Below are 26,758 nucleotides of genomic sequence, written 5' to 3'. Positions count from 1 at the left end.
AGACGTAACCTAATTATAATACAACAGGTTATTACTAAGCACAATCTGAAATGGAAATTACAATTAAAGTTTGAAATTCGCAAGACTACTCAAAATAATAGAATAAGCACTGTAAATCCTAGTAAGTCACTACAATACACTACAACAGTTTTTAAACTACGTTCAGACATATCCTAATTACAATGGTTTATTAATAAGGACAAATAGAAATGAAAATTGCAATTAGGCCTAAAGTTTGAAATTCACAAGAACTACCGTACTCAAGGATTACCAACAAAGTTAAACGCGTAGACAGAAGATTATTTCTTTAGCGTACAACTTTATATTACTATGCTCTAATAGAAATGAAACCTTGCATTTGGTTGAATGCTTAAGTATCGAAAGGATTGCCGTACACTAAGAAAAACACGAATATAACAGGCAAGATACTATCTAATATACCTTATCTTCACTACAATTCTCAACTGAAACGTGGTTATGTGATTATTACAGCTGGTGGATAACTATTATTTTCCTTACTCCAAGGGACGGAGAATAAAAGTGTCCTTAATTAGGCCTACTGAAAAATACGAGGTTGTCTTACAATAATTTCTCAAAAATATTTCTGTCAGAACTACTCCTACTACTCCAGGGACTGAATCCAAGTCTACAGTAATTCTAACGTGGAATAAAATCATTTTTACGCATAAACAGAAATGCAACAAAATGCGAATTGTGATCCAAAATACAAAACTACTGCGAATATGCAATTTGGGTGCGAATTCTGCGAAAATGTGCTTGAAAACAACATATTTAGGCAAAGTTGTCAGAAATACTCAAAATATGCATAAATCTTTCAACCGTTCCGATCAATGAAGAAAAGTAGCCGATCAATTGCTGCTTGCTGACTTTAATCAATATTTACAATGGGAATAGCAAGGGGAATAAGATCTGTATCGATTATTATCAAAATGTAAATCGAGTGTCACGGAAATAACAAGAAAGGCGCAATGTTGTTTTCCTGTTGTTCAAAACTGAATCTAGTGAAGAGTAGAAAGTCGAGCGATTGTTTAGGTTATGGGCTGCATGACAATAGTGCGCAGAAAAAGGCTCAGCAATATGCAAAGAATGGTTTATATGTCACAGATTCAGCGACAGTGTTTTGCAACGATTGTAATTGCCGAGTTGGGTGGGGGAAAAAAAATGATAGCATTGTGAATCATGTTAAATCTGAAAATCACATGGGTAAGCGACGCGATAACTAAAGTTCAACCTCTGCTGCTAGTACGTCTCAAAGAAAGAAATCTTCAGTGCTTACACAGTTAGATAGTTGTAAACGACAAAAAAATTTTCCAGCAATAACTTCTCGAAACGCACAGTTGAAGTATTTGTCAAAGCAAATATAACCTCTGGTAAAGCTAGAAAGCAAGAGCTAAGAGCCAGGATTACGGAGTTTTCAAATGAAGAGCTGCCATGTGTGAGAACCCTACGTGAAGTATATTTACCAGATACGTTTCAATTTCATAGATCGGGTACGGTTTAGGTATAATGACATAGACACCACACGCAAAATTGAAGGACACCGAATTTGAGTGCGATTTCCATTCGAACTATCTTACCCGTACCCAATTGATCCAGTAATTTTAAATAATTTTGTTATAATTGGAGGTCTTTCTTCCTTTCTAGAAGTTGCATCTGACCACCAGAAAATAACTACAAAGGCTCTAGTGGGGAAGAACATCTACATACATACAGATAGAATGGGCCGTTGTGTTTTTATCATCATATTACAAGTCCCAGCTAGATCGAAAAGAGAGCTGCATGTTGTTTCTGTGAACTATCTTGATGCAGGAAATGCTACAAACAGCCCTCGTGCTGTTTTAGAAACTCTGCACAATTCTAGTGTACCATATGATGCAGTAAAGTGTTTGTTAGTAACAGTGTCCCGTACATGACCCGGTGTTATGAAACATTAAGTGTGGTCATAGGAGATCATTTAATGCATGTACAGTGCTGGGCACATAAGATCAGCTTGGTTGGCAATAGTTGGGTCGCCGTGATGACAGATTTAAATCATGTAGCTGCAAAGGTAAAGTCTGCATTTTTGAACACAAGAAAGCGAAAATATAATTATTTATCATTCTTAACATCAAAGTATGGTGCTTCAAAGGAAGCAAAGCTTTTTCCTGCACCTGTCATAACCCGATGGAATAGCTGGTTTCAGGCTGTCTTCTATCTGAGTGCTTACTTTACTGATGTTGTTACATTTTTCAAGATGTCTGACATGAAAGACATCAACAACTGTGGTATTAACTACCTGACTGATCTGAGTGACCAAGAAGTGAATAGGCTTCACTCCCACATGGTTTTTGTCACAGATCATGCAGCTGGATTGTTTGACCTCCTTACTGAACTTGAAGAGTATCTGTATCCGACCTCTCATCTCCTAACCCCGAACTGCATAACCTTGATGCCAGTTTTACCTTCATTTGTGAGGGGAATTTTTCTGCGGCAACTAATGATGCTTTGATTAAACTCACTCCTCTACAGCAGGCTGCATGTAGAGATACATTTGTCAAAGCTGCTCATTGTTCACAGTGCAAGCTAGCCACATTGAAGACCCCAACCACAAGCATTTTATGTCAATTTCTCAAGCTTTGTATCCAAAATATTGAACCATACGGTTCATGGGACAATTGTATTAATTTTAGTATTGGATATTGGAATCACACGAGGCCACCCACGAAGCCATTGTCTTACAGTATATGGCATAAAGGAGTCCAGAAGACGCGTTCTTGTGTGAAGTGAGCTAGAGCGTCATTATGAGAAATCTCCAGAACCTCATTAAAAGGAGTTATGTCCCAAGCCAAGCCTCTTGATGAAGATTGGGGACGCTTCCTAGATTCCGGCAAAACTTATATTAGGAGGGAAGAAAGAATTAAATTAATATCTTTGGTTACGGAAGAGTTGCATTGGATTTGAGACAAGAATTGCAACATGCATAATTTCTGCTTAATTTTGATATGCATTAGGGCTGCATTCATAAATGCATTCGTTAATTAGAGCTCACGATGTACTTCGTGCGGGAAAAACTTCGCGGGCGCGCGTATATTGCACGAGACCAAGCGGCGTGATGACGCTAAACGGGATTATAAAATAAGGCCGCCTGGCATATCAGTCTCATTCTTGAACCAGAAGGTCGCTTGAACGAGTCGTCATACTGCGTGTTGGTACTGAGAACAACGCTTTGTCTTCGAGCTGCACAGACTACTAGTACTGCTATATCTGCGAGGAAGTAAGTAATCAACTTGAATATTCAGCTGAAGTTAAGATTTTACCTGTGAGAATATGCTAGGGGGAGATGAAGTACTGCCTATAAGAGACTAATGAACTAGTAGCTTCATATTTCTGTGAGGTCAAGATATGACTGACGAACTGCTAGAATTAATATTGGCTCAGGGTAGGAATTCAGAAACGACAGGTTGTCCGAGTGAAAGGGTGAAGTAACAGTGACTGAGAGGAGTGAAGAAACTGTGTACCAGGTTTAAAACTCTGAACGAGACTTGGTCAATGTAACGTGTGAGACACGATAGTAGGGGAAACAGGCATCGAGTGTGGACAGTCTGTAATATATGAATTTATTTTCAGTTACCCCAGCATAATCTCAGAACGAGTGTTTGACGTCATCATTGCAAGGAAGCCACAACCAGGAGCTGAAGCCAACACGACAACGGGCATCGATCCAGGAACGTTGGGAGCACCTGATCAGCGCGACGCCGAAGGGGACATCTTCCAACTACCTAGGGAGCTGTGCGAAGGAGCCACACAAGAAAGAATGTCTCCAAGTGGTCAACAGTATCTGATGCCAGCGCCACAGTCTATCATGATGTGGTAAATTCAGTGGTCCACAGGGAGGGCCGCTCCGTAATGTCATCGATAACATAAGGTCAGAGCTTTCCAATTCTGTTTCAAGCATGTCATTTAAATTTAGATAGGAATATGGGGGCCGTCAGTCAACAGATTAGTTATGGTAGGAATATTTTCCTTGTAATTAAGAGCTAGGCCTCAAGCTCGAACCCCGTACATTAAGGTAGATGATATTTTGTAGATTCCTTGTTAGCGTGTGTATTTCATTTCGATTGTATTATTTTAACGTACGTGTTATTTTCATGGGTCAGGTCGAACTCCTTTGGTCATAGGAGGTTAGTCTAACAGACAGGCATTTTTTATTATATCGCATTTAGGCATTTGTCTCTGCAGACGTAGATACGTATAGTTGAGACCAGCATGGAACCCGTTATTCACCCAGCTTCACTGATAGAGCGAGCGAGTCCGAATATTTGAGAGATATGAGCCCATGAGAGGCAGAAGTAAGATTTGCGATTGATATGAGAGAGCCCAGCACAGTTGAGAGTATATTGGATGTATTGGAGATGCCTAGTATGGCCATGTAACTATCGCTTAATGATTAGCGTTTTTGTAGCACCAAGGTTGAGCCCATGAGAGGCGGAAGTAAGATTTGCGATACTGCTGGTGATATTGAGACGAGGGCAGATAGCCCAGGTGTATTTGAAAGAGGGCTTTTAGCAGCAGATTACGTGAGGTGTTTCTTTTGAAAGGCGAGATTTTTTGCCTGCCGCCCAGATGAACTCATAAAGTAGGGGGACTGTCGCTAGTGAAGTGGTGGAAGGTGAAGGTCGTTGAGCTTGACGTCACAGGCTTGAGAATTGGTTTTTGCCGTCTGCAGCTTGTCAAGTGTGCGAAGGGGAGGAGGACCTTGATGTTTTGAAAGCAGGGAGAGATCTTTTCTATGTCCTATTTGTTCTACGTTAATTTTTAACACGGGCCCGTTTGAGATTGACACTCGTGGATATTTTAGTTATGTTCTTTTTATAGTGTTTGCATATGAATCTTATACGCCTTACTCTTCATGGGATTAGGGTTCGTGACCGTGTCAGGTCATTGTACATTTTGTGGTGATATTTGTTTGCACTGGGGTTCGACGGTACGAGGCATAGTAAATTTTATGGGAGTCATTCAATAATGTGTATTTCAGCAGATATCCGTTTTCTAGAGTTCGTTACTTACACTATTGTAACATGCTTGTTACAGAACAGCTGTTTTCGTGAAGGCAGTGAACTGGTTGTCATCGGCTCAGCGTTATTTTACCCTATCATAATGAAAAACACTTTCATTTGTAAATAATTCAATTTTATGTAATAAATCCCTATTTGTTAAACTTTGAATGCAGCGATGTTTTCTTTTAGATATTTTATTCTATTTTAATTTTAGCCGATTCTTACCTGATTAGTCACATATCCTCGTGTTTATCTTTATGTTGCCCACTTATCCCCATGTTATCCCTGAGAAGAGCGCTTTATCCGGCTAAGTGAAGAGGAATGTACTCAGGTAAGACTATGTGCACCAGCTCACGTTTGTGAGAGTTCTTTCACTACTGTACTCTGGGTTCGAGACCGGCTTTCGCCTGGCCGGAACTTTAGGGTCCAGTAGGGCACAATATATAATTTTGAATAACACTGATAAATTAGATGAGCGTGAGAAATTGTTTGGAGTGACAGATCTCTCGCAAAACGATATCTGGTCTGGTTACTGTTCTCTGAACCATGCAATTCAAACCCAGATGAAAGAAAGTGAAAAATGTGATGTCATGCTTGCATTAACTGCAGATCAGACAGAGTTCAGCATATTTGCTAAATAGGCCCTACTGTCTTGAGTTGTTGTGGACGCCAACGAACAATGTAGATAGCGAGCGTGTGTTGTCTCACTACAACACAGTGGTTACAGACAGACTGTGCAATTTGAAAAAAATCAATGCCGAAGTATTGACAATGCTTTCGTTTGAACTATGAATTTGTATTGTGTGTGAACCAAGGACAATAATTGCACTTCATAAACTTGGAATCGTCAAAATTAATAAAAACCATGTGATTATTTTAACTTTGTAAGTATATGCTAATTTTGGAAAAATAGATGCAAATTTTGGAAAAAATAGGTGCAAATTTTTGAAACAAATAGATGGTAATTTTTCAGGTCCCTATCAATCACTGATCGCACCCTCTCTTCCAAGATGCCAGTGAATACTTTGCCTCGATAGTTCTGTTTGGAGGTCAACATAGCTGCAAGAAATTGAAAGATACATTTTTCATAAGCTGGAGGTAACAAACATAAGTAAAGAGAATATGGTAGAAACAATGGTAAAAGAGTATATGCTAAAGAGGTAAGAGGCAAGTTTAGGAATGTACATATGAATGAATCAGTGGCAATGAAGCAGCATCGGCAGCAGAGACAAACGAGACGATAGAATACCCAGAGGACCCAGCCCCTTCACTGAATCATCATTATAGTGGCTTTCTGGGCTTGTCCCGACCAGATCAGTTGCGTCTGGTTTGGAGGCAGAGGAGAGTTTGTGTACATCTTAAAGGATGCCCTCATTTACACACAACACTCGACAGAAACACATAATAGGAAATACAACCCTCCCCATACAGCTGGTGTCTGGCTGTTAAACTGTGAAAAAGGCCAGGAATAATAATAATAATAATAATAATAATAATAATAATAATAATAATAATAAACTGTGAAGTACCTCAGAGAGTGGATATCGGAGGACCTAAGTGAAACGATGGCTCTTGAACAAAGGAGAATCAAATTAGACAAGGCCTACCATGCCTGCAGAAAACTGTATGCCTCAAAGCATTTATCAAAGAATGTAAAAACTGAGACACTATAATGCAGTAGTCGGACCATCAGTCCTCTACGCAGCAGAATGCCTATCCCTAACTAAAAAAAACCCACTAAAAAAGAACGGAAATTCCTGAGAAGAATAATAGGGCCAAGGATCCTACCAGATGGAAGGCGATGGTACAAACCCAACAATGAGCTCTACCAGCATCAAGAAAACCTCAAAGATGCCATCAGGAGAAAACGTCTGACTTTCTATGGACACCTATACAGAATGGATCCTAATAGATTATCCCAGAAGATCTTCAGGGTTGCTAACAAAGGCAAAGCTACTGGATTCCCCTGGACCAAACAAGTGGACAAAGATCTTGCAGAGCTTAATATTAATCAAGCCGCCATTACTGACAGAAATGCATACCGTTTAATGGTCAAAACTAAACCTTTCCTAACATCCCTTACATCAGCTAGCCACAACGGAACCGGGAATTGGTCAGAGGAGTGCAGGAAAGAATTCAGCGAGAAAATGAAGGAATACTGGGCCAACAGGAAGGCTCAAGAGGCCACTAAGAACACAATCCAGTATGCTAAAAGGGGCAGACGACGACAAAAACACAGCTAGAACACAAGCACCGTGGTCCACAGATGGCCTAAACGCAAAGAAAGGGGGAAAAAAAAAAAAACCCAGAGAGTGAGACCTAGGAAATGCCATTTAGATTTGGTTGTTAGCGATTTTAATATAAGATGCAAAGAGGCAAATCCCCTGAGAAACTACAACAACAGTCAAATTATACATGACCAACATAACTCTCTTCATTTGGATGCACACGATATATTATTCAAATAACAATCAATATTTCAAATCAATTAAGAAAAGGAAAACCCTAGTAATTTTGGTCTTTAACAGGATATAACAGTTATAATATTTCAGCCACTTCTATATAATAATAAAGTTATCATACAAAAAATGCTGCAGATATATACTTTATAAAATTTTCCTTTAATTAGAATATGCACACTGGTCAGGAATGGCGTTCACAGCATGAACAAAGCAGAGGCATTACATTATTCTCTGGCTTTTTCTGATACTGTGGTTTCACTGTTATTTTGATAATAGCATTTAAGTATATTCCTTGTTTACTGAGATAGGACTCGTATTTTGATAAATAATCTCCAAATTAAAAAATGAAATAAAGAAAATTATAAGAACCAACTTGATCCTCACCTGACCAGAAAGAGGTATTACAAGAGCTGTAATGATGACCACAGAAGAAAGGCATAGCAAATTGCTGTGTTTAGAACATTTCTCGCTATTCATTTAGTGCCCCACAGAATTTAGCTACCTAATGCATCACAGCAGGAACTCCAGGCCGCTACAGCATAAGAAAGACCGTGGCTCAGAATTTCTCTGAGATGCAAACTGGCAACCCAACTCTCAGGACCTCATACTAGGCAGTGTCCAATGTGACTGCAGTAACCCATGCGTTTTAATATAAAATGATCCATTTTCTTTAGTTACTGGCAACACCAGATTGGCCAGGTTTGTTCTTTTCTTTTGGTTCCTCCAGCCAACTCACTGCAACCTTCAACTGAGTAACTCACTATGCTGTTTTATTGTTTTGTTTACAATTTGCTTTATGTCGCACCGACACGCGTATGGGGTAGGAAAGGGTTAGGAGTGTGCTTTGTCCAGCACAAATCTCACATGGAGCGACCGGGATTTGAACCACGGAACCCAGCGGTGAGGCCGGCGCGCTGCTGCCTGAGCCACGGAGGCAAGGAACAGCCTGAAAATGGAAAACCAAGGAAAACCCTCTTCAGTGCTAGCGACAGTGGGGTTCGCAGCCGCTATCTCCCGAATTCAAGCTCAGAGCTGTGCGACTCCAACGGCACGGTCAGCTCACTCCGTAGCTGCCTGATGGCAAACATGATGATCAACTATTTGCTGGCGAGCTCTCTAAATCACTTCTTGACAACCTGAACCTTATTAAACAGCCCTATGCTGGCATTTCTCAGGGGGGAGGAGGTGAACTGAGTTCAGCAGTGCAAACACTAGAGAACTGGTTACACAATAACTTCTCAAGGAATGAAGGTATCTGTAAAAGAACAACATGAAACTCAAGGACTTTCCTGGTCTTGTAAACCTTGACCAAGGGGCAACGAGCAGCTTTGCTGTCATGCGATCTGCGCCTACCTCACCCGTATCTCCGAGCAACTGAACATGAACAATTCAAAATAACGAAGCTAGTCACAATCGTGCAGTGCCGTGTCGCCATAACAAGAACATAACTCGTCCACCCAGAACATTCGGATTTTAGTTCCACGTGTGGTTCAATTTTCAGCTCAATTGCCTTAAAAACATACATTACAATCAGCTATACATTTTTAGATCTTGTGTGAACATGGGAACTTCATTAGAATTAACATATCACAAAAATTTCAGATTTAAATACTTCTTCTTATTCTTTTGAGACCACATTGATGATGATGCTTGGAGTTTAAAGGGGCCTAACATCGAGGTCATCGGCCCCTCAGAGACCACATTGGATCCATTTAATCAACCCCTTGGTTTGTTGATTTCTTGATAGGAACAGTCCAAGCCTTTTAAATTCCATAAATTAAAAATCCTTAAATAGAGGTTTATATTTTTTCTAATGAATTAAGAAGCACTATCACATTACGAGTATGGTAATATAACAATACCTTTGGTTTCAGTCTGACTTGTTGTCTGAGCACTCATCAACTGAGAAGAAATATCAGGCATCTTTGCGACAACCACCTTTGCTTGAGCCAAGTTGTGCATTCCCGATATTACATTAGAGGACCCTGAAAGAAAATGAACATTTATACAATCAGCAATTGGAGAATAAAACACATTGTTTCCCAGAAACAATAACTAGGAACAAATGCTGTATCAGAAGTACAATATGTGACATTGTTTTTACATCAATGCAATAACGTCAGGTCAAGCCAGGTCATGAGCATGTAAGACGGTACTACCTCTGACTGTCTGGCAGAACCCATGGAAGCCCAAGTTTCAAGAGTGAAACTTAGATTGTGATGGTAATGGTGGTGAACAGAGATGGCCAACCAGCAAGCATCAAACTAACAGACCAAGACGGTACAACCTCTGACTGTCTGGCAGAACACATGGAAGGCCAAGTTTCAGAAATTAAACTAAGATGGTGATAGTAATGGTGGTGAAGAGAGATGGCCAACCAGCAAGCATCAAACCAACAAACCACCAGTTGGAGAGTGTGGATAGTCTCACCCACCTCGGCAGTCTCCTTAGACAGTTTAGTCATAAGAGATATTACCAACCGGCTGTAAAACTGAGGTCCGTTCTTTAGGATGTTAGGATTGCAAAGAAAGCAAAAAATTAGTGACGTTCAACAGCTGCTTTATACAGAGCTTGATCTATGGTACCAAAACATGTACCCTCACAAAGAGACTTCTCAACACTGCACGTGGTGGTGGTGATTTAAAAGGAAGTACAACTAGGTAATCATAGTCTCTGAACAAATTAAGTGGAAAAGAAATTTAAAAATAACAAAATTATTTATATAACGAATGAATTTGGAAACGAAGTACAAAATAACACAAAAAATTATTGAAAAATGAAAACCTACAACCTGTTTTCCAGTCATTGACCGGCTCAGGGATGTAATGAACGAAACATATATAGGCTGTTATTACAATGGGGTCGCCACTTCCAAGGTGATTTGTTAATGAGTGATAAATGCTATGAAATGATAATGGAGAGTGTTGCTGGAATGAAAGATGACAGGAAAAACCAGAGTACCCGGAGAAAAACCTGTCTGCCTCCGCTTTGTCCAGCACAAATCTCACATGGAGTCACCGGGATTTGAACCACGGTATCCAGCGGTGAGAGGCCGACGCTCTGCCGTCTGAGCCACGGAGGCTCTAAAAAAATTATTGAATTAAGCCAAAAAAATCACTAACAAATCAAAAGGGAACATGCATTCCCTGAGTAACAGTACACTTGTAATTTTACATACCCATGATTAATCCACTGTCGCACATAAAGCGGACAACGAGATCAGTAGTAGTCGCATCATTGGCAAGAAAGCACTGCGGGCATCTTCCCTCCTTAGGAGATAAGACCTATGACCTATCCTCAACCTACACAATACTATGGCCTCTCTCCGTGAAGGCCGGAAAAAGGACCGCCACACGGTGGGTGTCTTCTTAATTGCTCTCAGCTTGTTGGGAGTTCGGACAGCTAGCTATTCCAATTCCCAGCACGCCCAGATGGTTCAACGTAGCTGAGAACAAATATCTTTAGCAGGCAGGTCTTGGAGGTAAAAGTACCGTTCCTTTCCAGCTTCATTTGCAAGTTCGTTTCCTGCGATCCCAAAGTGGCTTGGAAGCCACACAAAAGTGATTCTGATGCCAGCATCACTTAACCTGGCTAGAAGGTCATTAATCTGCTGCACCTTGGGTGTTGCGAGAAACAGGTTTCAATAGACTGCGGAAAACTTAACGAGTCGGCACACATAAGAAAATGGTTTCTTTCGTCACCCAATGCAAACTGCTGAGCTTTTAAGATGGCGTAAAGCTCCGCAGAATAAACGCTACATACACCAGGAAGCGAGATCTTTATGCTCATATCATCGGTGACGAAGAGCAACCAATATTTTCTCCGATTTTAGAACCATCCGTGAAAATGTTTCGCGACCGGATACTGGTAAACGAAGTCCTGGAAATACCTCTGATAAATAGAGGAATACGTGTTTGCCTTGCGTCCAAAGAGTACATCTAGACGTATATCCACTCATGGAGCTAACTACGGAGGTGACTTGCTAAAAATATGTTCAAAACAACCACAGATATCTATATTTATTTCACGACACAAGCTATCAATTCAAAACTGACCGGCCGTGTCGCATTCAGCCAGTCTTTGTACCTCTGACGGTATTGGGTACTAAACATGCATTGATAACTTGGATGTAGCGGCATTTCACAAATTTTGGCAGTGTAAGTGAGGAGCAACTGCTGCCTCCTTATTAGTAAAGATGGAACTCCCACCAGCTATACGCCACTACAATGGAAATACTACCTCAGTCCATATTCTATTGAACAGGGTTAGGATATCCTTGAGACATCGGTCATTCAAATTTTCTCCGATTTTAGAACCATCCGTGAAGATATGTTTCGCGACCAGATACTGGTAAACAAAGTCCCGGAAATACGTCTGATAAATGGAGGAATCCGTGTTTGCCTTGCGTCCAAAGAGTATATCTAGACGTATATCCACTCATGGAGCTAACTTGCTAAAAATCTGTTCAAAACAACCACAGATATCTATATTTATTTCACGACACAAGCTATCAATTCAAAAACTGACCGGCCGTGTCGCATTCAGCCAGTCTTGGTACCTCTGACGGTATTGGGTACTAAACATGCATTGATAGCTTGGATGTAGCGGCATTTCACCAATTTTGGCAGTGTACGTGAGGAACAACTGCTGCCTCCTTATTCGTAAAGATGGAACTCCCACCAGGTATACGCCATACAATGGAAATACTCCCTCCGTCCATATTCTGTTGAACAGGGCGAGGATATCCTTGAGACATCGGTCATTCAAATGCTTAAGCATTTGGTTGTGGATTTTGTCTGGTCCAGGAGCCGTGTCCCTGCACAGCACGAGTGTACTCCGCAATTCCAATTCCGTGAAAGGCAATTACAGGAATGCGAAACACTATACAGGCAAAGGAGAGACGGTGTGCCTCTGCCTCGCACTTAATTGGTTGAAATGCAGTGTTGTATCTCCCTAGAACTGGACGTATCTGCGAAATGTGACGCGATGTGGTCTGCAATGACTGAAGGAATCATAACTATATCTCCATTAAATGAGATTCCAGGGACTGAGGGCAAGTTCTGCACTCCAACAATATGGCGAAGTTTATTCCACATTTGTGATGATGGAGTATGTGCCGTCATGTAAGACACATACTTTTCCCACGTAGCTTTCTTACTTTCTTGAATCAAAAAGCAGGTCATTGCTCGGAGATGCTTAAATGTGATGAGAATGGTCATCGAAGGATTCCGACGATAATGCTTAAAAGCCTGTCGGCGATCAGGTATACCTGCTGCAGTTTCGTTGGTCTACCATGTGACCTGTTTCCGGTGAGGGATATGGGACGACGAAGGAATTGTTTCCTCTGCAGCAGCCAAAATTCCAGTCGTAATGGAAGAAAGGTGGTTGTCAACAGACTCCAGCATATCATCGGGTATCACTGTGCGTTTGGATAATTCTGGCCAATTTGCCCGCCGAAGTAACTAACGCTTGGATACTTTGGACTGTCTTTGATTCAAGTGAGATAGACTTATCGGGAAGTGGTCAGTATCACAGAGACCATCGTGTACCTGCCACCGTAGCAGGGAAATCAGCATATGGCTGCACAAGGTGACATTCAGGTGTGAGAATGTGGGTGTGCGCTTCTGAAATGTGTTGGTTCCCCTGTGTTAAGCACGCAAAGATCGAACTGGTTGATCGATTGCTTGAGCATCCTCCCCCTAGCACAGAAAGATGGAGAACCCCATTGTGTGTTATGGGCATTCACATCTCCCAGCACACGGAAAGGAGGAGGTAACCGAGTGATCAAATTTTATAGTGCATGCATTTCAAGGTCGTAGTACATGCTGCACACTGTGGTCATCACTGACAACGGAGCGCAAACTGCAACAGCATCTAGCTAAGTATGAAGCGGTACTTCGTCGCTGAAGATGTCGGAACGAACTAGGGTACAAACGCCCCCAGTCGCCATGCCGTCCACAGCTACTCTGTCTTTAGAATAAAGACGATATTCTCTCATAGTGTGTCCAGGTCTCAAACAAGCTTCCTGGAGACAGACTATGGAGGCCGCAGAGATGGATATCAATTGACGTAACTCGCCGGCGACAGTGAAAACTAATGCAGTTTGTGTGGATTGGTAGCTTTACGAAATTAGGACAATTGCTTGCCCTTGTTTTGGTCAACTACCTGCCAGTTTCTGCCGTCTTTGTGTCTTTCTCTTTTGTCATCTTCATCATCGACAATAATGAGTGCTTCAGTCTCCATTGTCTTCTTGGTAGAGGGTGACTTGGAGACTGAACACTCCATAGATAGTGAACTCTCAGATTTGGAGCAGCTGGGAGATGCGGGTTCCCCAGAAAGGGATCTAAGAGGAGGTCTACAGGGCCTCTCACTCTTGCCCACAATTTCTTTAATCCTTGAAGGAAAGCCAGCAGATGGATTGGCAGTCTTCTTAAGGGAACCAAGCGGGTTGGAGAAGGCTTCTCCTCCAACTTTTTAGGGAAGCGTTGGCGTTTCCGCTTCTCCTCCTTTATGTTCTGGGAAGTAGACTTCCCAGACAACATTCGCAATATCACCCTTGATGGTTTCTCAGGTGTTATACGTACCTTCTTGGACCCTTAGTTACTTTGCATAGCTGATAATTGCTGGTAGCTACTATTCGATGTTTCAGTTCTGGAAGTGCTTGCTGCGGGTACAAAATTCTCTGGCGAGATCCGTACTTGTGCAACCTTTTCAGCGAAGGAGATGGAGAACTCCGGAGCAGCCACAGAGTTAAACTTCCTTCAGGCATCTGGATAGGATAGTTTATCCAGTTTTGATATCCTGGATTTTTCCCCTTCGTGAAAGTGGGGCACTCCTTGAATATTAGAGCATGCCTACCAGTGCTGTTGACACACATACTGTAGATGGTGATGTGCACTCGACACCAGCAGACACCAGTCCACAGGTAGGCGGAACCTTGACAATACCAATATAAATGGTCTGTTATTGGACATTATAAATTTTCCAGCTAACTCATTCCTGGTTGCCAGCGTTTCGCCCCCGTGTGCTAGGTTGGGCTCGTCAGTTGATACCTAGCACACCTACCAAGACGCTGGCTAGTGCATACCGTGGTGGCCATTGCGTAGGCTACCTGAAGCCACCGGCAGTGCCAATGCACTATGAGAGACTTTGCCTCACTACCAAAATTTGATGCCTGCTTGGTCATCAGATGATACAGATGTTGATTCCTATAGGGAATCTGAAATATTTGTCCCGAATGAGTAAATTTATAATACCAATATAAATGGTCTGTTATTGGACATTATAAATGTTCCAGCTAACTCATTCCTGGTTGCCAGCGTTTCGCCTCCCGTGTGCTAGGTTGGGCTCGGCAGTTGGTACCTAGCACACCTACCAAGACGCTGGCTAGTGCATACCGTGGAGGCCATTGCGTAGGCTACTTGAAGCTACCGGCACTGCCAATGCACTATGAGAGAATTTGCCTCACTACCAAAATTTGATGCCTGCTTGGCCATCAGATGATATAAATGTTTATTCCCATGCAATGAGGTTTGGCCAAATTTTCGGTAGTTAAAACACCTCATTGGTTCTGGAATATAAGGTTGGACCGTCAGACGGTACATGTCAACTTTGTTTCTCTCATGCAATGACTGGACGTTGAATGTTAAGATGAAAGCACCCGTATCAAGCATGCCTTTTTAACCTACGCACATCCTCCACATATATCCAGGGTTAGATGTTTATATTTTTTCGATCGTACTGCCAAACAGGTTTTTCAGCACTTTCCTCAGGGCACTGTAGAGTAACTGGGCTTTCAGGCAGGAATCGAAACTGCTCCTTCTTAACTAAAATTTACTATTTAAAATATTATCGTACACGATTATGTTAGCGAGACCAGAACAGATGTTGCATCTTACATTAAAAAAAAAAGCCATGGGAGGTCTTGGGATTACCTATTACTGTTTAGGTCCTAATGTAAGACTGGGAATTTTACGTTTTCGTGTTAAAATGATATAGATGTTGATTCCCATAGGGAATCTGAAATATTTGTCCTGAATGAGTAAATTTATAATACCAATATAAATGGTCCGTTATTGGACATTATAAATTTTCCAGCTAACTCATTCTTGGTTGCCAGCGTTTCGCCCTCGTGAATGAGTTAGCTGGAAAATTTATAATGTCCAATAACGGACCATTTATATTGGTATTATAAATTTACTCATTCAGGACATATATTTAAGATTCCCTATGGGAATCAACATCTATATCATCTGATGGCCAAGCAGGCATCAATTTTTGATAATGAGACAAAGTCTCTTAGTGCATTGGCACTGCCGGTGGCTCTAGTTAGCCTACGCAGTGGCCTCCACGGTATGCACTAGCCAGCGTATTGGTAGGTGTGCTAGGTACCAACTGATGAGCCCACCCTAGCACACGAGGGCGAAACGCTGGCAACCAAGATTGAGTTAGCTGGAAAATTTATAATGTCCAATAACGGACCATTTATATTGGTATTCGTGTTAAAATACGAAAAACCGCAGTCGTTTTATTTGCGCACATTACATTTAAATGGTTTGTATCTTTTCCAACTCGTACTGACATGCATCACACTTTGCACTCAAAAGACAAGGAAGAGTTTGATAGAATAGTACCCAGTCGCAGAAAGGAATGTAGTAGCTCGATTTGCATCAAGAGTTAGACCAATTACAGTGGTGCAGTGTTATGCACCAAAAAGGCAAAGAAAAGGGATATTATGGTTGTGATGGGAGACCTGAATGCAAAAGTTGGCAATGATAACCAAGGAGTAGAAAATATAATGGGAAAACATGGTATAGGTAACAGAAGTGAGAATGGTGAGACTTATTGAATTTTGTAGTAACCACAGGTTGGTGATAGGAGGCACTATCTTTCTTCATAAGAATTGCCATAAAGTGACGTGGGTTTCCCCTGACCACAGAATGGAGAATCAGATCGACATTTCACTATCAGCAAGACATGGCGAACCAACCCTGTTGAATGTGAGGAATAAGAGGGGGGCAGATGTGGGAAGTGACCATCACTTAGTAGTAGCTACGCTCCGACTGAAGATTGCAAGTACTAAGCACATACATCACAAAAGGAGAATAAAGTATAACTGGGATAAGCTGAAGGATAAGGAGGTGCAACAATATATTTTTCACTAGAATTGAGTAACCGATTCCAACAGCTAAGAGAGGAAGAAGGACAGGATATTGAACGTAAGTGGAAGAGCATAGGTGTGAAAAGGTCTTAGGCAAAAGGGAGAGAGGAAGAGAGGAATGGAGTACTTCTGAGACATGGGAAGCCGTAAATCAAAGGAAGGAATGTAAGAAAAAGACTCAGTACTGCAAGAACACAAAAAGAGAAGGCACAAGCTAGAACTGACTTTAATGAACTTAACAAAATAGTCAAGAGGAGATTTTGACGCGACAAACTAGCATTTATCAATAATCTTGCAACACAAGCTGAGACGGCAGCACAAAACAATAATAGTAAAACCCTTTACCACATTACCAAAAGACTAGTAGGAAAGGTTTCTAGATCTGACAAGCCAGTGAAAGACAAAGATGGGAGATTATTGTCCACACAAAAAAGAACAGCTAGAAAGATGGAGAGAACACTTTCTGGAGATCTTGAATCGTGAAACAATCGAGGAAGAGGAGACAGAGGTGATGAGAGAAGAAGAGCAGGAAGATGTTGCTATAAGTACAGAACTGCCATCAAGAACAGAGGTCCAAAGGGCTATTAAACAACTAAAGAATGGCAAAGCGGCAGGTATGGACAATATCGCACCGGAGGCCTTGAAAGCGGATGTGGGTACTTTAGTCGAGATTCTGTTCCCACTTTTCAAGGAGATTTGGGAAGAAGAGAAGATCCCCATAGATTGGAAGAAAAGACTGTTGATTAAGCTTCCGAAGAAAGGAGATTTATTAGAATGCGATAACTGGAGAGGGATTACCCTCCTTTCGATACCAAGTAAGGTACTCTCACAAGTAATTTTAGAAAGGATGAAAAAGTGAGTTAACTCAAGGCTGAGGAAAGTACAAGCAGGATTTAGAGAAGGTTACTCCTGTACAGACCAGATCAACACACTGCGCATAATTATAGAACAATCCATAGATCTGCAGTCGTCACTGTATCGACTATTTGTAGACTTTGAAAAGGCATTTGATAGAGTAATGAGGAAGAAGATGTGGAAAGCCATGAAAGAGTTTGGAATCCCAAGGAAAATTATAAAGATAGCCAAAGAAATGTATGAGAACTACACATGCCAAGTTTTATATCAGGGGATGTTGTGTGAGCCCATCCTAGTAAACACAGGAGTTACGCAAGGATGTTTGCTGTCACGTATACTATTTCTGATGGTGCTGGATCTTATGATGAGGAAGGCAATGAATTGCTGAAGAGGAATTCAATGGGGACTGACAGGCAGGTTGGAGGACATGGACTTTGCGGATGACTTATGTTTGGTTGCCAGCAGTTTTAGGGATATGGAAGCAAAGCTGAATGATTTAAAAACCGAAGCATCAGAGGTGGGATTGAAGATAAATGGAAAGAAAACCAAGGAGATGCGCTATAATAACCGAAACAATGCAGTATTATTTTTAGGAAACCAAGAGATCGAGCAAGTCAATGTTTTGCTATCTGGGAAGTATAGTCACCCTGGAGGAACTATAGAGGATATAGGAAATAGAATAAATAAGGCTAAAGGAGCATTTGCAATGCCGAGACCAATCTGGAAATCAAGGGAGCTTAACACCTATACCAAACTACGCATCTCCAATACAAGTGTCAAGTCAGTACTGCTCTATGGGTGTGAAACATGGAAGACTAAGAAACAACTGATTAGCAGACTTCAAACATTTGTGAACAGAAGTTTGAGGAATATCCTGAGGATATGGTGGCCACAAGTAATCTCCAATGAAGAGCGGTGGAAAAGAACCCATCAAACACCCATTGATATTGAGAAGCGTCGTAGGAAATGGAAGTGGATCGGGCATACATTATGGCGAGATAAAGACAACATAGCAAGACAAGCCCTGGAATGGAATCCACAAGGTAGCAGAAGAAGAGACAGACCAAGGAACACATGGAGGAGGAGTGTAATAGCAGAAGGGAGGGAAGACGTGGACAGAGATTAGGACGATGGCGCAGAATTAGAAGTTCATTGATGCCCTATGCTCCACTTAGGAGATACAGGAAATAAGTCAAGTAAGTCATGTTGGCACTGCATTGTGCTTATAGCTTCCAGCGGTGTCGCTACCAGCCAGTGTCTTGGGAAGGTGCGGTATCCAACTGATGAGCCCATCCCGCACTGGGGTGAAACACTGGTAATTTTTTATGATTAAGTTTCCTGAATTTTATTTAGCTACCTCTATATTAGCCATATTTTTACATCTAGAACCTGCTGGATGGATATGGTCAAAAGTGACAATGCAGGGAAAAGACAATGGATGATGTCATTAAGAACAGGACATTTATGATTATCAACTGGAACAGGCTTATCGACAGTACCTAGGAAATTGGAACTGTAAACCAATGATTTATTATTGTAAAATATTTTCAGAGCAATCTAATGAATTGTTTTACTAAGTGCTAAGGATAAGCACAGTTTGCTGTACGCAGTCAAGTGGTGGTGATGTACAGTAATCATGTAACAGTTAGCTAAATTACTTTGAAAATTATCTAACTTATAAACTTTATGAAAGGTGTTGTCACCTTTGTTAAGGAATTATTTATCATTTTGTGCAGTTCTCATTCCGTAAATACTGAGATTCCCTTTTAGACATTTTTTTTTTTTTTTTTTTTTTTTTTTTATAATTTGTTTTACGTCACGACACAGATAGGTCTTCTGCCGACGATGGGATAGAAAAGGCCTAGGAGTGGAAAGGAAGTGGCCGCGGCCTTAGATAAGGTACAGCCCCAACATATGCCTGGGATGGGAAACAATGGAAAACAATCTTCAGGGCTGCCAACAGCGGGGTTCGAACCCACGATCTTTCAGATGTAACCTCACAGCTGTGCACCCACAACCGCATGGCCAGCTCACCCAGTTTAGATACTAATGAGGTGGTTTATCCATAAAAACAATGGTCTTCTCACTAATCCATTTAATCTGGGAAAAAACAGCAAGTATCTGGAAGGTGCTTGTAGTGAATGTGGCAACTTTAGCTGCCCTGAACGCACTGTTGATCTGCTTTGGTTTGATCGCTCCATGAGTGCATGTCTGGTGACGTTCTCCACCAGAAAAACATCTCTAATGCTTTTTTCCTATCACACATGGACTGAAGTAAGGGTGTGTACTTGCCTCAATGCTCTTTGCTCTGTACGTGGCTGCTATACTTGTGCGGTATCATCTCTGGCACTAAATTAAGGTATCACCTTGACAAGACTTTGTTCACATCACTTAACTCGTGTGACCTGCAGTATGCTGATGATACTGCACCACCTGCTCTTACACCTGAGGAGATGCAGCAGTCAGTTAATAGTTTCAAGTGTGCATATGATAGTTTTGGCCTCACCATCAATGCATAAGAAACGAAGATTCTTTCCCAACCTGCCCTCGAATTCAATTTTTGTGTCTCAGGTATGATTCTGGAATAGGCACCACAATTTTCGTACCTTGGGAGCATTAAGATTAAACGACGCACCTCAGAACAGCATGTGGAAAACAATTCAGTGCTACCCGCTTGGAATTCAGTCGACTATCTAACTACGTCTTCAGGGAAAAAGACCTAACAACAGCTCATACCAAACCCATGATGGATAAAGCAGTAATCACTAGGGAGCGGATTATGTAATTACATTTTTTTTGTGTAAGTTTTAACGCAAGTTACAAATTTCATTATTCCTACTGTGCATTCCCAAGTGTAAAAACTTAATCTTATTTCACATAAAAACACATATTTTCACATTTTTAAAATGTAAATACGTATTATAAGAAAATCTATAATAAGCACATAAATCGGCAATATTTGTTAAGCAATAAAATTTAAAATGCTTCTGCGTTATAAAATAATGCTCATATTTTCATTTTACGATTACGGTATTTTTTTTTAACAGTGTATTTAACATCATGTATCTGAATGTTTTGGCTATTTATAGACTTCTCTCCAGAAGTTCTAAAACTTGCTGGTCACTGGCTACGTCGTTACATTTAGAAAGCGATGTGATTTGCTGCACAAGATCTTTCTTTGCATGATTCATTCCAACTCGCTTTTATGAGTCAGTCCACTCGGGTTTTGTTCATAGAATATCCGCTAAAGGTGATCACGGAGAGATAAGGTGACATAATACCATTACGACATGGGAGACTGGGATGAATATTGCCCCACCATTAGGTAGTGGGATTTCATCACTCCTAAGAGTAAGGTTAGCTGTTAGGGTCCATATATCATTCCCGTGGTCGAGTGATTTTGTATAGATTTATAAGAAATATTTCCTTCAGTGTCCGCTGCTATTCTTTTTTTGAAACAGTGATTCACCGTAAATGCGTGTGTCCTAACCTGCAAAATAATGCCAAAAGAGAAGTCGAGTACAAGGTAGCGCCTTCAACAATATGTAGTGGAATTTAAAAGCATTTTCACTACCAATGGGAAAGTATTATTTTGCCAACCGTGTGGTAAAATAGTAAGTGCAGATCGACATTCTCAAATAACCCAGCATTTGTCTGGAAATAAGCAAACTGCGGCTGCTTCATGTGTGTGTTCGCGACTATTAGTAATAGCTGAACAAGCTACTTCAAATGCAGGCCCATCTAAATATTCCCAATATTGTTTAGATGTGTGCACAGCATTTGTTTGCGCCGACATTTCTCTTGGCAAAATCCACATTAAGGAAAAATCATCTCCCAAAATGTTACAAAGAAACTTTACAGAGAATTCGGGCAGTATGTGATAAGGCCGGTCTTCACTGATTAACATTTAACAACATGTTAAATGTTAAAAGTGTTAAATGTTAACTGGTGACACCATCAACATGTTAAATGTTGAATACTGTTTCATTTAACATTGTGTCCACACTTAATAAACATGTTAAACTTGACTTTCTTTGTTTATATGATATGTAGTTCATCAGATCAATTTTGCAGTAATACATTTAGGTGGTGTCTAGTATTTTCAAACATGGACAATGGATTCAGATGAAGAGGATTTGGCCTTTGTTATTGCCACTGTTGCTTCTTGTTATGATTTAGAAATGCAGATTTATTAGACACATTTCCTCCCCTCATCCTGCTCACTGCTTCAAAAGCAAACCTCTTTGAAGTATAAACTTCATCCGCCCCCCCCCCCACTTCCGACATTTCTGACTTTTTTTGCAGTACTCAACTGTACTGGGAGCGGAGGGACGCTAGATTTTTTTGATGTACTCGCGGGAATAATTACAGATAATTTAGAGTTCCTAGAAACTGTCAGCCTCTTTCGCTGTATCTCTGTATTCCTTTGAGACATCCCACAAACAAGGCCTTTCTATTATGTCATTAAGTTCAAAGTAATCTTGCTCCACTCCATTTCTGGCTATAAATTTTAGTATAGTGCAGAGAGAACGACATGTGTCGCGTACCGGTACTGTACTTGTAGCTTATAACAAAGAGAATGAGTGTTACAGAATGTTGTAACTATAATCCTACTTCACGAGGAGCACATTGTTTGCGTTGTTTGGCTATCTGTTGACATGGAAACGGCAAGGAAGTTGCTGAAGCTGTGCCAACATCTCACGAACAACGAATTGACTTGACATGTTAATCAGTGGAGACCGGCCTATAGCGAAAAACAGTGGGTGAGCATTGACAAAACCACCGATTCAAATGGCAGAAAAATAGGAAATGATGTAGTTGGTGTGTTGAAGAATGACAAAACTGCTCATGAACATTGTTATTTGCTAGTATGTAAAGAAATGCTTGCTGCAAACCATGTCACTGTAGCTCTTATTCAATGAAGCCATGCACTTACTATGGCCAAAGTGTATAAAATACAACGTGAATTGCTTTTCCTTACTGATAGTGCAGCTTACATGAAAAAGGTAGCCGAAGGCCTTTCTGTGAGCTTTCCGAAAATGATACTTGCGTTGTTCATGCTCTACACAGTTTATGTGAAACTGTACGGGCTCAGAATCCTCAAGTGGATAAATTAGTGTCTAATGGCAAAAACGTCTTCATAAAAGCACCCTCAAGAATCTATCTGTTTACAGAGAAAAACTTGGATCATGCGCTTCCTCCTCTGCCTGTTGTTAGCGGTGGGGTACCTGGCTTAGCGCTGTGGTATACTATGCAGACAATTTCGAAAGTTTTGCATCCGTTGTGAATGCACTAGATAAAAACGACACGTCGTCAATTGAGATTCTTCAACAGATACTGAAAGACAGCTCTTTGAAAAATCATTTGGCGTTTATATCTGCCAATCTAAGCTTCTTGTGTAAAACTCTAAACATACTTGAAAAATCCACTACCCTCTTGTCCAAAACAGTGAAGGAAGTGCGCGCTGTTGAAAATAAATTAGATTCACTCCCGGCTTCGCAGGTACAGGGACTGTTAAAGGCGAAATATCAAAATTTGTTCAGGAAAAACAGAGGATTTCAAACAATGAACCAAATTTCTAATGTATTAGAGGGTGCTCGTGTTGGCAAAAATGATGGCCTTAGTGTTGGTTACATTCCTCTCTTTAACTATGCACGTCTGACTTCATGTGATATGGCGCGACCATTTTCGCAGTATAAGGCATTCTTTAGAGATAATCGGCATGCATTTGTGATGGACAATTTGGAGATGACCTTTGTTGTTCACTGCAGTTCTGAGACTACTTCTAGCAACTAATATTCCAGTGTGTGATGGGTGAGTACGAACTGGTACCATTTTTTTCAAACATTACCTTAAAAAAAAAAAACATTCATAATATATACTCTGGCATATCAAAAATTAATATACGATACTGCACGTTTCCATACAGACACCAATTTGCCTTAAGGAGCACGTTTGGTAGCACCATATTCCACTACAAAACGTTAAACTTATTTACTTCTCGAGTGCGAGTAGTTATGTGATATTTAAAGGAAAATTATTCCAATTTGTTATCACTAGAGCCCAGAAGTTACGCAAAATGGGTGGTTATATCGAAGTGACACAAGGAGCCGAACATGTTTCCATACATTTAGGAATCGTACGACCGGTTATTATTTTGCCTTCTTTTGCCTATTTTAGCTCCTGAAGCCTATTTTGTTACTTTAATGCTTTTTTTTTGTCTTTTTAAAGTTAATGTGGATATTTTCTGCTGTTATTTATGTATTAAAATTAATCAATGGAAAGAAAAAAATAATTCCATTGTACTGTATTAATAATTAAAAAACTGATAAATAGATAACAACAAATCTCTACCAAAAACTTCACAAGCTAAACGGTCGAGAGGGTTGCCAGGTGCTGTCTATGCTACGTAAAATTAAGTGCTGTTACTGATTATTGTTTAGACGAAGTACAACTTGGAAACCATCCTCTATTAACACTAATCAGAAGGAAAATGGAGGAGGTCCGATACCTCGAAAAATGAAGGTACTGGCAAGAAAAGGGAAGGACAACGAAGAACATAAAAATTAGACTCCCCAGGCCTCGAAAATTCTAATACCGTCGAGGTCAGAAAAGAACAATATTTGACCAAGGGAGGTCAGACAGAAAACGCAAGAGTGAGGAACCTGACAAGTGGAAGCAACGCCAGACTCAGGTAGGGGAACCGTAGTCACCAACCCACATTCCCAAGTTGAGAGGCCCTGGTCCCCCTTTTAGTCGCCTCCTCATACGACACAGGGAATACCGTTGATGTTATTCTATCATCCCCTCCCACTGGGGGATGTAAGATTCAGTATTAAAATGTGATGTAGATGTGTTACGTAGCTTATATTAAACCATCTTTATTATTTTAGTGCCCATTTTTGTCATTATAAACGTCTATTTTAATTACTTAACTGCCTATTTCCTAAATTTTAAGTGTTTATTTGCCTGCTTATTTTATCAAAAAGAATTGCCTGAACTTCCGGGCTCTAGTTATCACATATTTTAAAGTTTTTCAGCACACAAAAAATAAATATTTTTCACATTTTTAGCCCATAAGAATCCGCTCCCTAGTAATCACTATGTTACTCTCTGGATATGAAACCTGGATGCATACCACCATGACTATAGGATGCTAATTAGTTTATTAAAAATATCACCTATTCAATACATTAAAATTTTAAACAATTAGGAATTTATCATTATTACCATATATATTACAATTCCTAATTGTTTAAAATTTAATGTATTGAATAGGTGATATTATTAATAAACTAATTAGCATCCTACAGTATATCTTCAATACGGATCTATAATGATATTTATCACTTGCAATACCATCATGACATCAGGAAACTTGAGCATTTTCATCAATTCGCTCCACCTTGGATATCAAATGGGTGAACCATGTTGCAATCTTGTAGCTAAAGTGTGCATGTACAGTGTAGAAGTCTCCATCTTTGACCCTTGGCTCAGTGGACTGGGCATTTTGATGGCTTAGTGCATAAACATTGCATGTCCAAAGATCACGATTCTGAGAAAACTCAAACTGAAAGTCTATGAAGTTGCAGTTACTTACGACAAATAATATAGCTCTAGCCAGTGTTATTGATCTGTATATTAATTCTTTGTAATTGTATTTTAACAACTGTACCACATTTTAGCAAAGGAATTATTCACTATATTTTAATGGAATGTTGGGACATACAACATTTGGAACTAAGAATGTGAAAGAGAACTTCAAGGCAAAAACATTGTATTTCTCAAAGGAATTGATTTCAACATTCTTTTTTCATTATTTCTTCTTCTTGTTTCGTATAGGCCAGCTAAGGACCACGACATTCAACTATTGCATTTTGGAATGGGCTTTGATGTTTGCCCAGTAGTTGCGCATCCTCAGGCTGTATTGCTCCTTCCTCTCCTTTGTCCAAAGGGCGCCAGTCTTCTTTGTTGATAATCTGTCCTGGAACTTCTTATGTTTAAGCATCTTCCTGAGTGCTGTACGATCCTTTAAGATTCCTTCTGTTATTCCCAGTTCCTGTAGATCTTTATTCACTTCCATCAACCATGGTGACTTGGTCTTCCTATTTTGCCAGTAGCTGAGAATCCGGTTGGTCAACCTGGTAGGATGCATCCTGTAGATGTGCCCATAGAATGCTAGGCGTCTCTTCCTTGCTACATTCGTTATTCTTTCACAGTACTTGTAGAGCTCTTGGTTAGGCCGTCTTTTATAACTGTCCCCTTCCTTGACTGGCCCCAGTATCTTCCTCATTATCTTTCTTTCCTGGATTTCAAGTTTTTCCATGAGTCCCTTCCTGTTGATTTTCATTATTTATTATTAAATGATTTTATTTTCTTAATAACATCACAAGGTATGAATAATAAGCAATTAAATAAAGTTGAATAATCACTTCTATACCTCATATCTTTCAAAACAATGCCATTCTTTCTCATCATTAGTGACAGTTCTCTTCTTCCTCATCACAACTCACCCAGGGTACAAGCAGTACGGATGTCTTCAATGAAGTACCTGTATTCAGAAGGGATGACTCCATTGTTGAGTAAATCCTTCTCCTTTGCTTGCAACACACTTAGTCTCTCTGAATATTTCAGGAAGAGATTGATGGTGTCCCACGTAATCAGTTTCTTGTTTCTCCCTTTTTTGTGTGACATCAATAGTTAAGATCGTTCTTGAATTGAATAGTGAATGGAAGACAAGTTTTCAAACCTCAGCAATTTGATCTTAAGCCTTTCACCGTCATTGTCTGTTTTCATGTTAAGCATTATTACAGATGCAAGTTTTTGCAGATCATTGAAGTCAGAATACGTCAAATGCTTCACATTGTACGGTGAAGCGTTCTTACGGGCCATTTGAATAAGAAACCCCATCCTCTGGTCATGCTTCCTTGCACATTCTATTGTTGCATGCATTGAATCTGCTTCTAGGTAGGAGTGCCCACTTTGAATTTCATGTCAAACACCTGTAAATGATGACACTTTTTGACAGCGTAAAGTAAAACTGCAGAAGTGAACTGATTTCGGTTTTGCCCACCACATGTGTCAGAAAAACTGGAAACGTGACTTTTTCAGGCAAATTAGAAAGGTAGTTCAGAAGACAAGTCCGTATTTCTGATGAACATTTACCACCATTTGTCCCGTCCCATAAGTAGCAGTGTCCATCACCTCTTTGTGATTTGCAGCAA

General features: G+C 40.4%; 1 protein-coding gene across 1 annotated transcript in view; it reads right to left on the bottom strand.

The window, feature by feature from the left end:
• Positions 1 to 26,758, bottom strand: part of pps (protein partner of snf) — a 709,730-nt gene that overhangs the window by 462,616 nt on the left and 220,356 nt on the right. Inside the window, exon 8 of the mRNA XM_067153098.2 lies at positions 9,382 to 9,504. Coding sequence (XP_067009199.2) covers positions 9,382 to 9,504 — 123 coding nt within the window. The remainder of the gene's footprint in view (positions 1 to 9,381; positions 9,505 to 26,758) is intronic.

Source organism: Anabrus simplex, chromosome 8, assembly GCF_040414725.1.
Source record: "Anabrus simplex isolate iqAnaSimp1 chromosome 8, ASM4041472v1, whole genome shotgun sequence".
In the NCBI taxonomy this organism is placed as follows: domain Eukaryota; kingdom Metazoa; phylum Arthropoda; class Insecta; order Orthoptera; family Tettigoniidae; genus Anabrus; species Anabrus simplex.
Note: the sequence above shows the minus strand (reverse complement) of the source record. Positions and strands in the feature narration are given on the sequence as shown.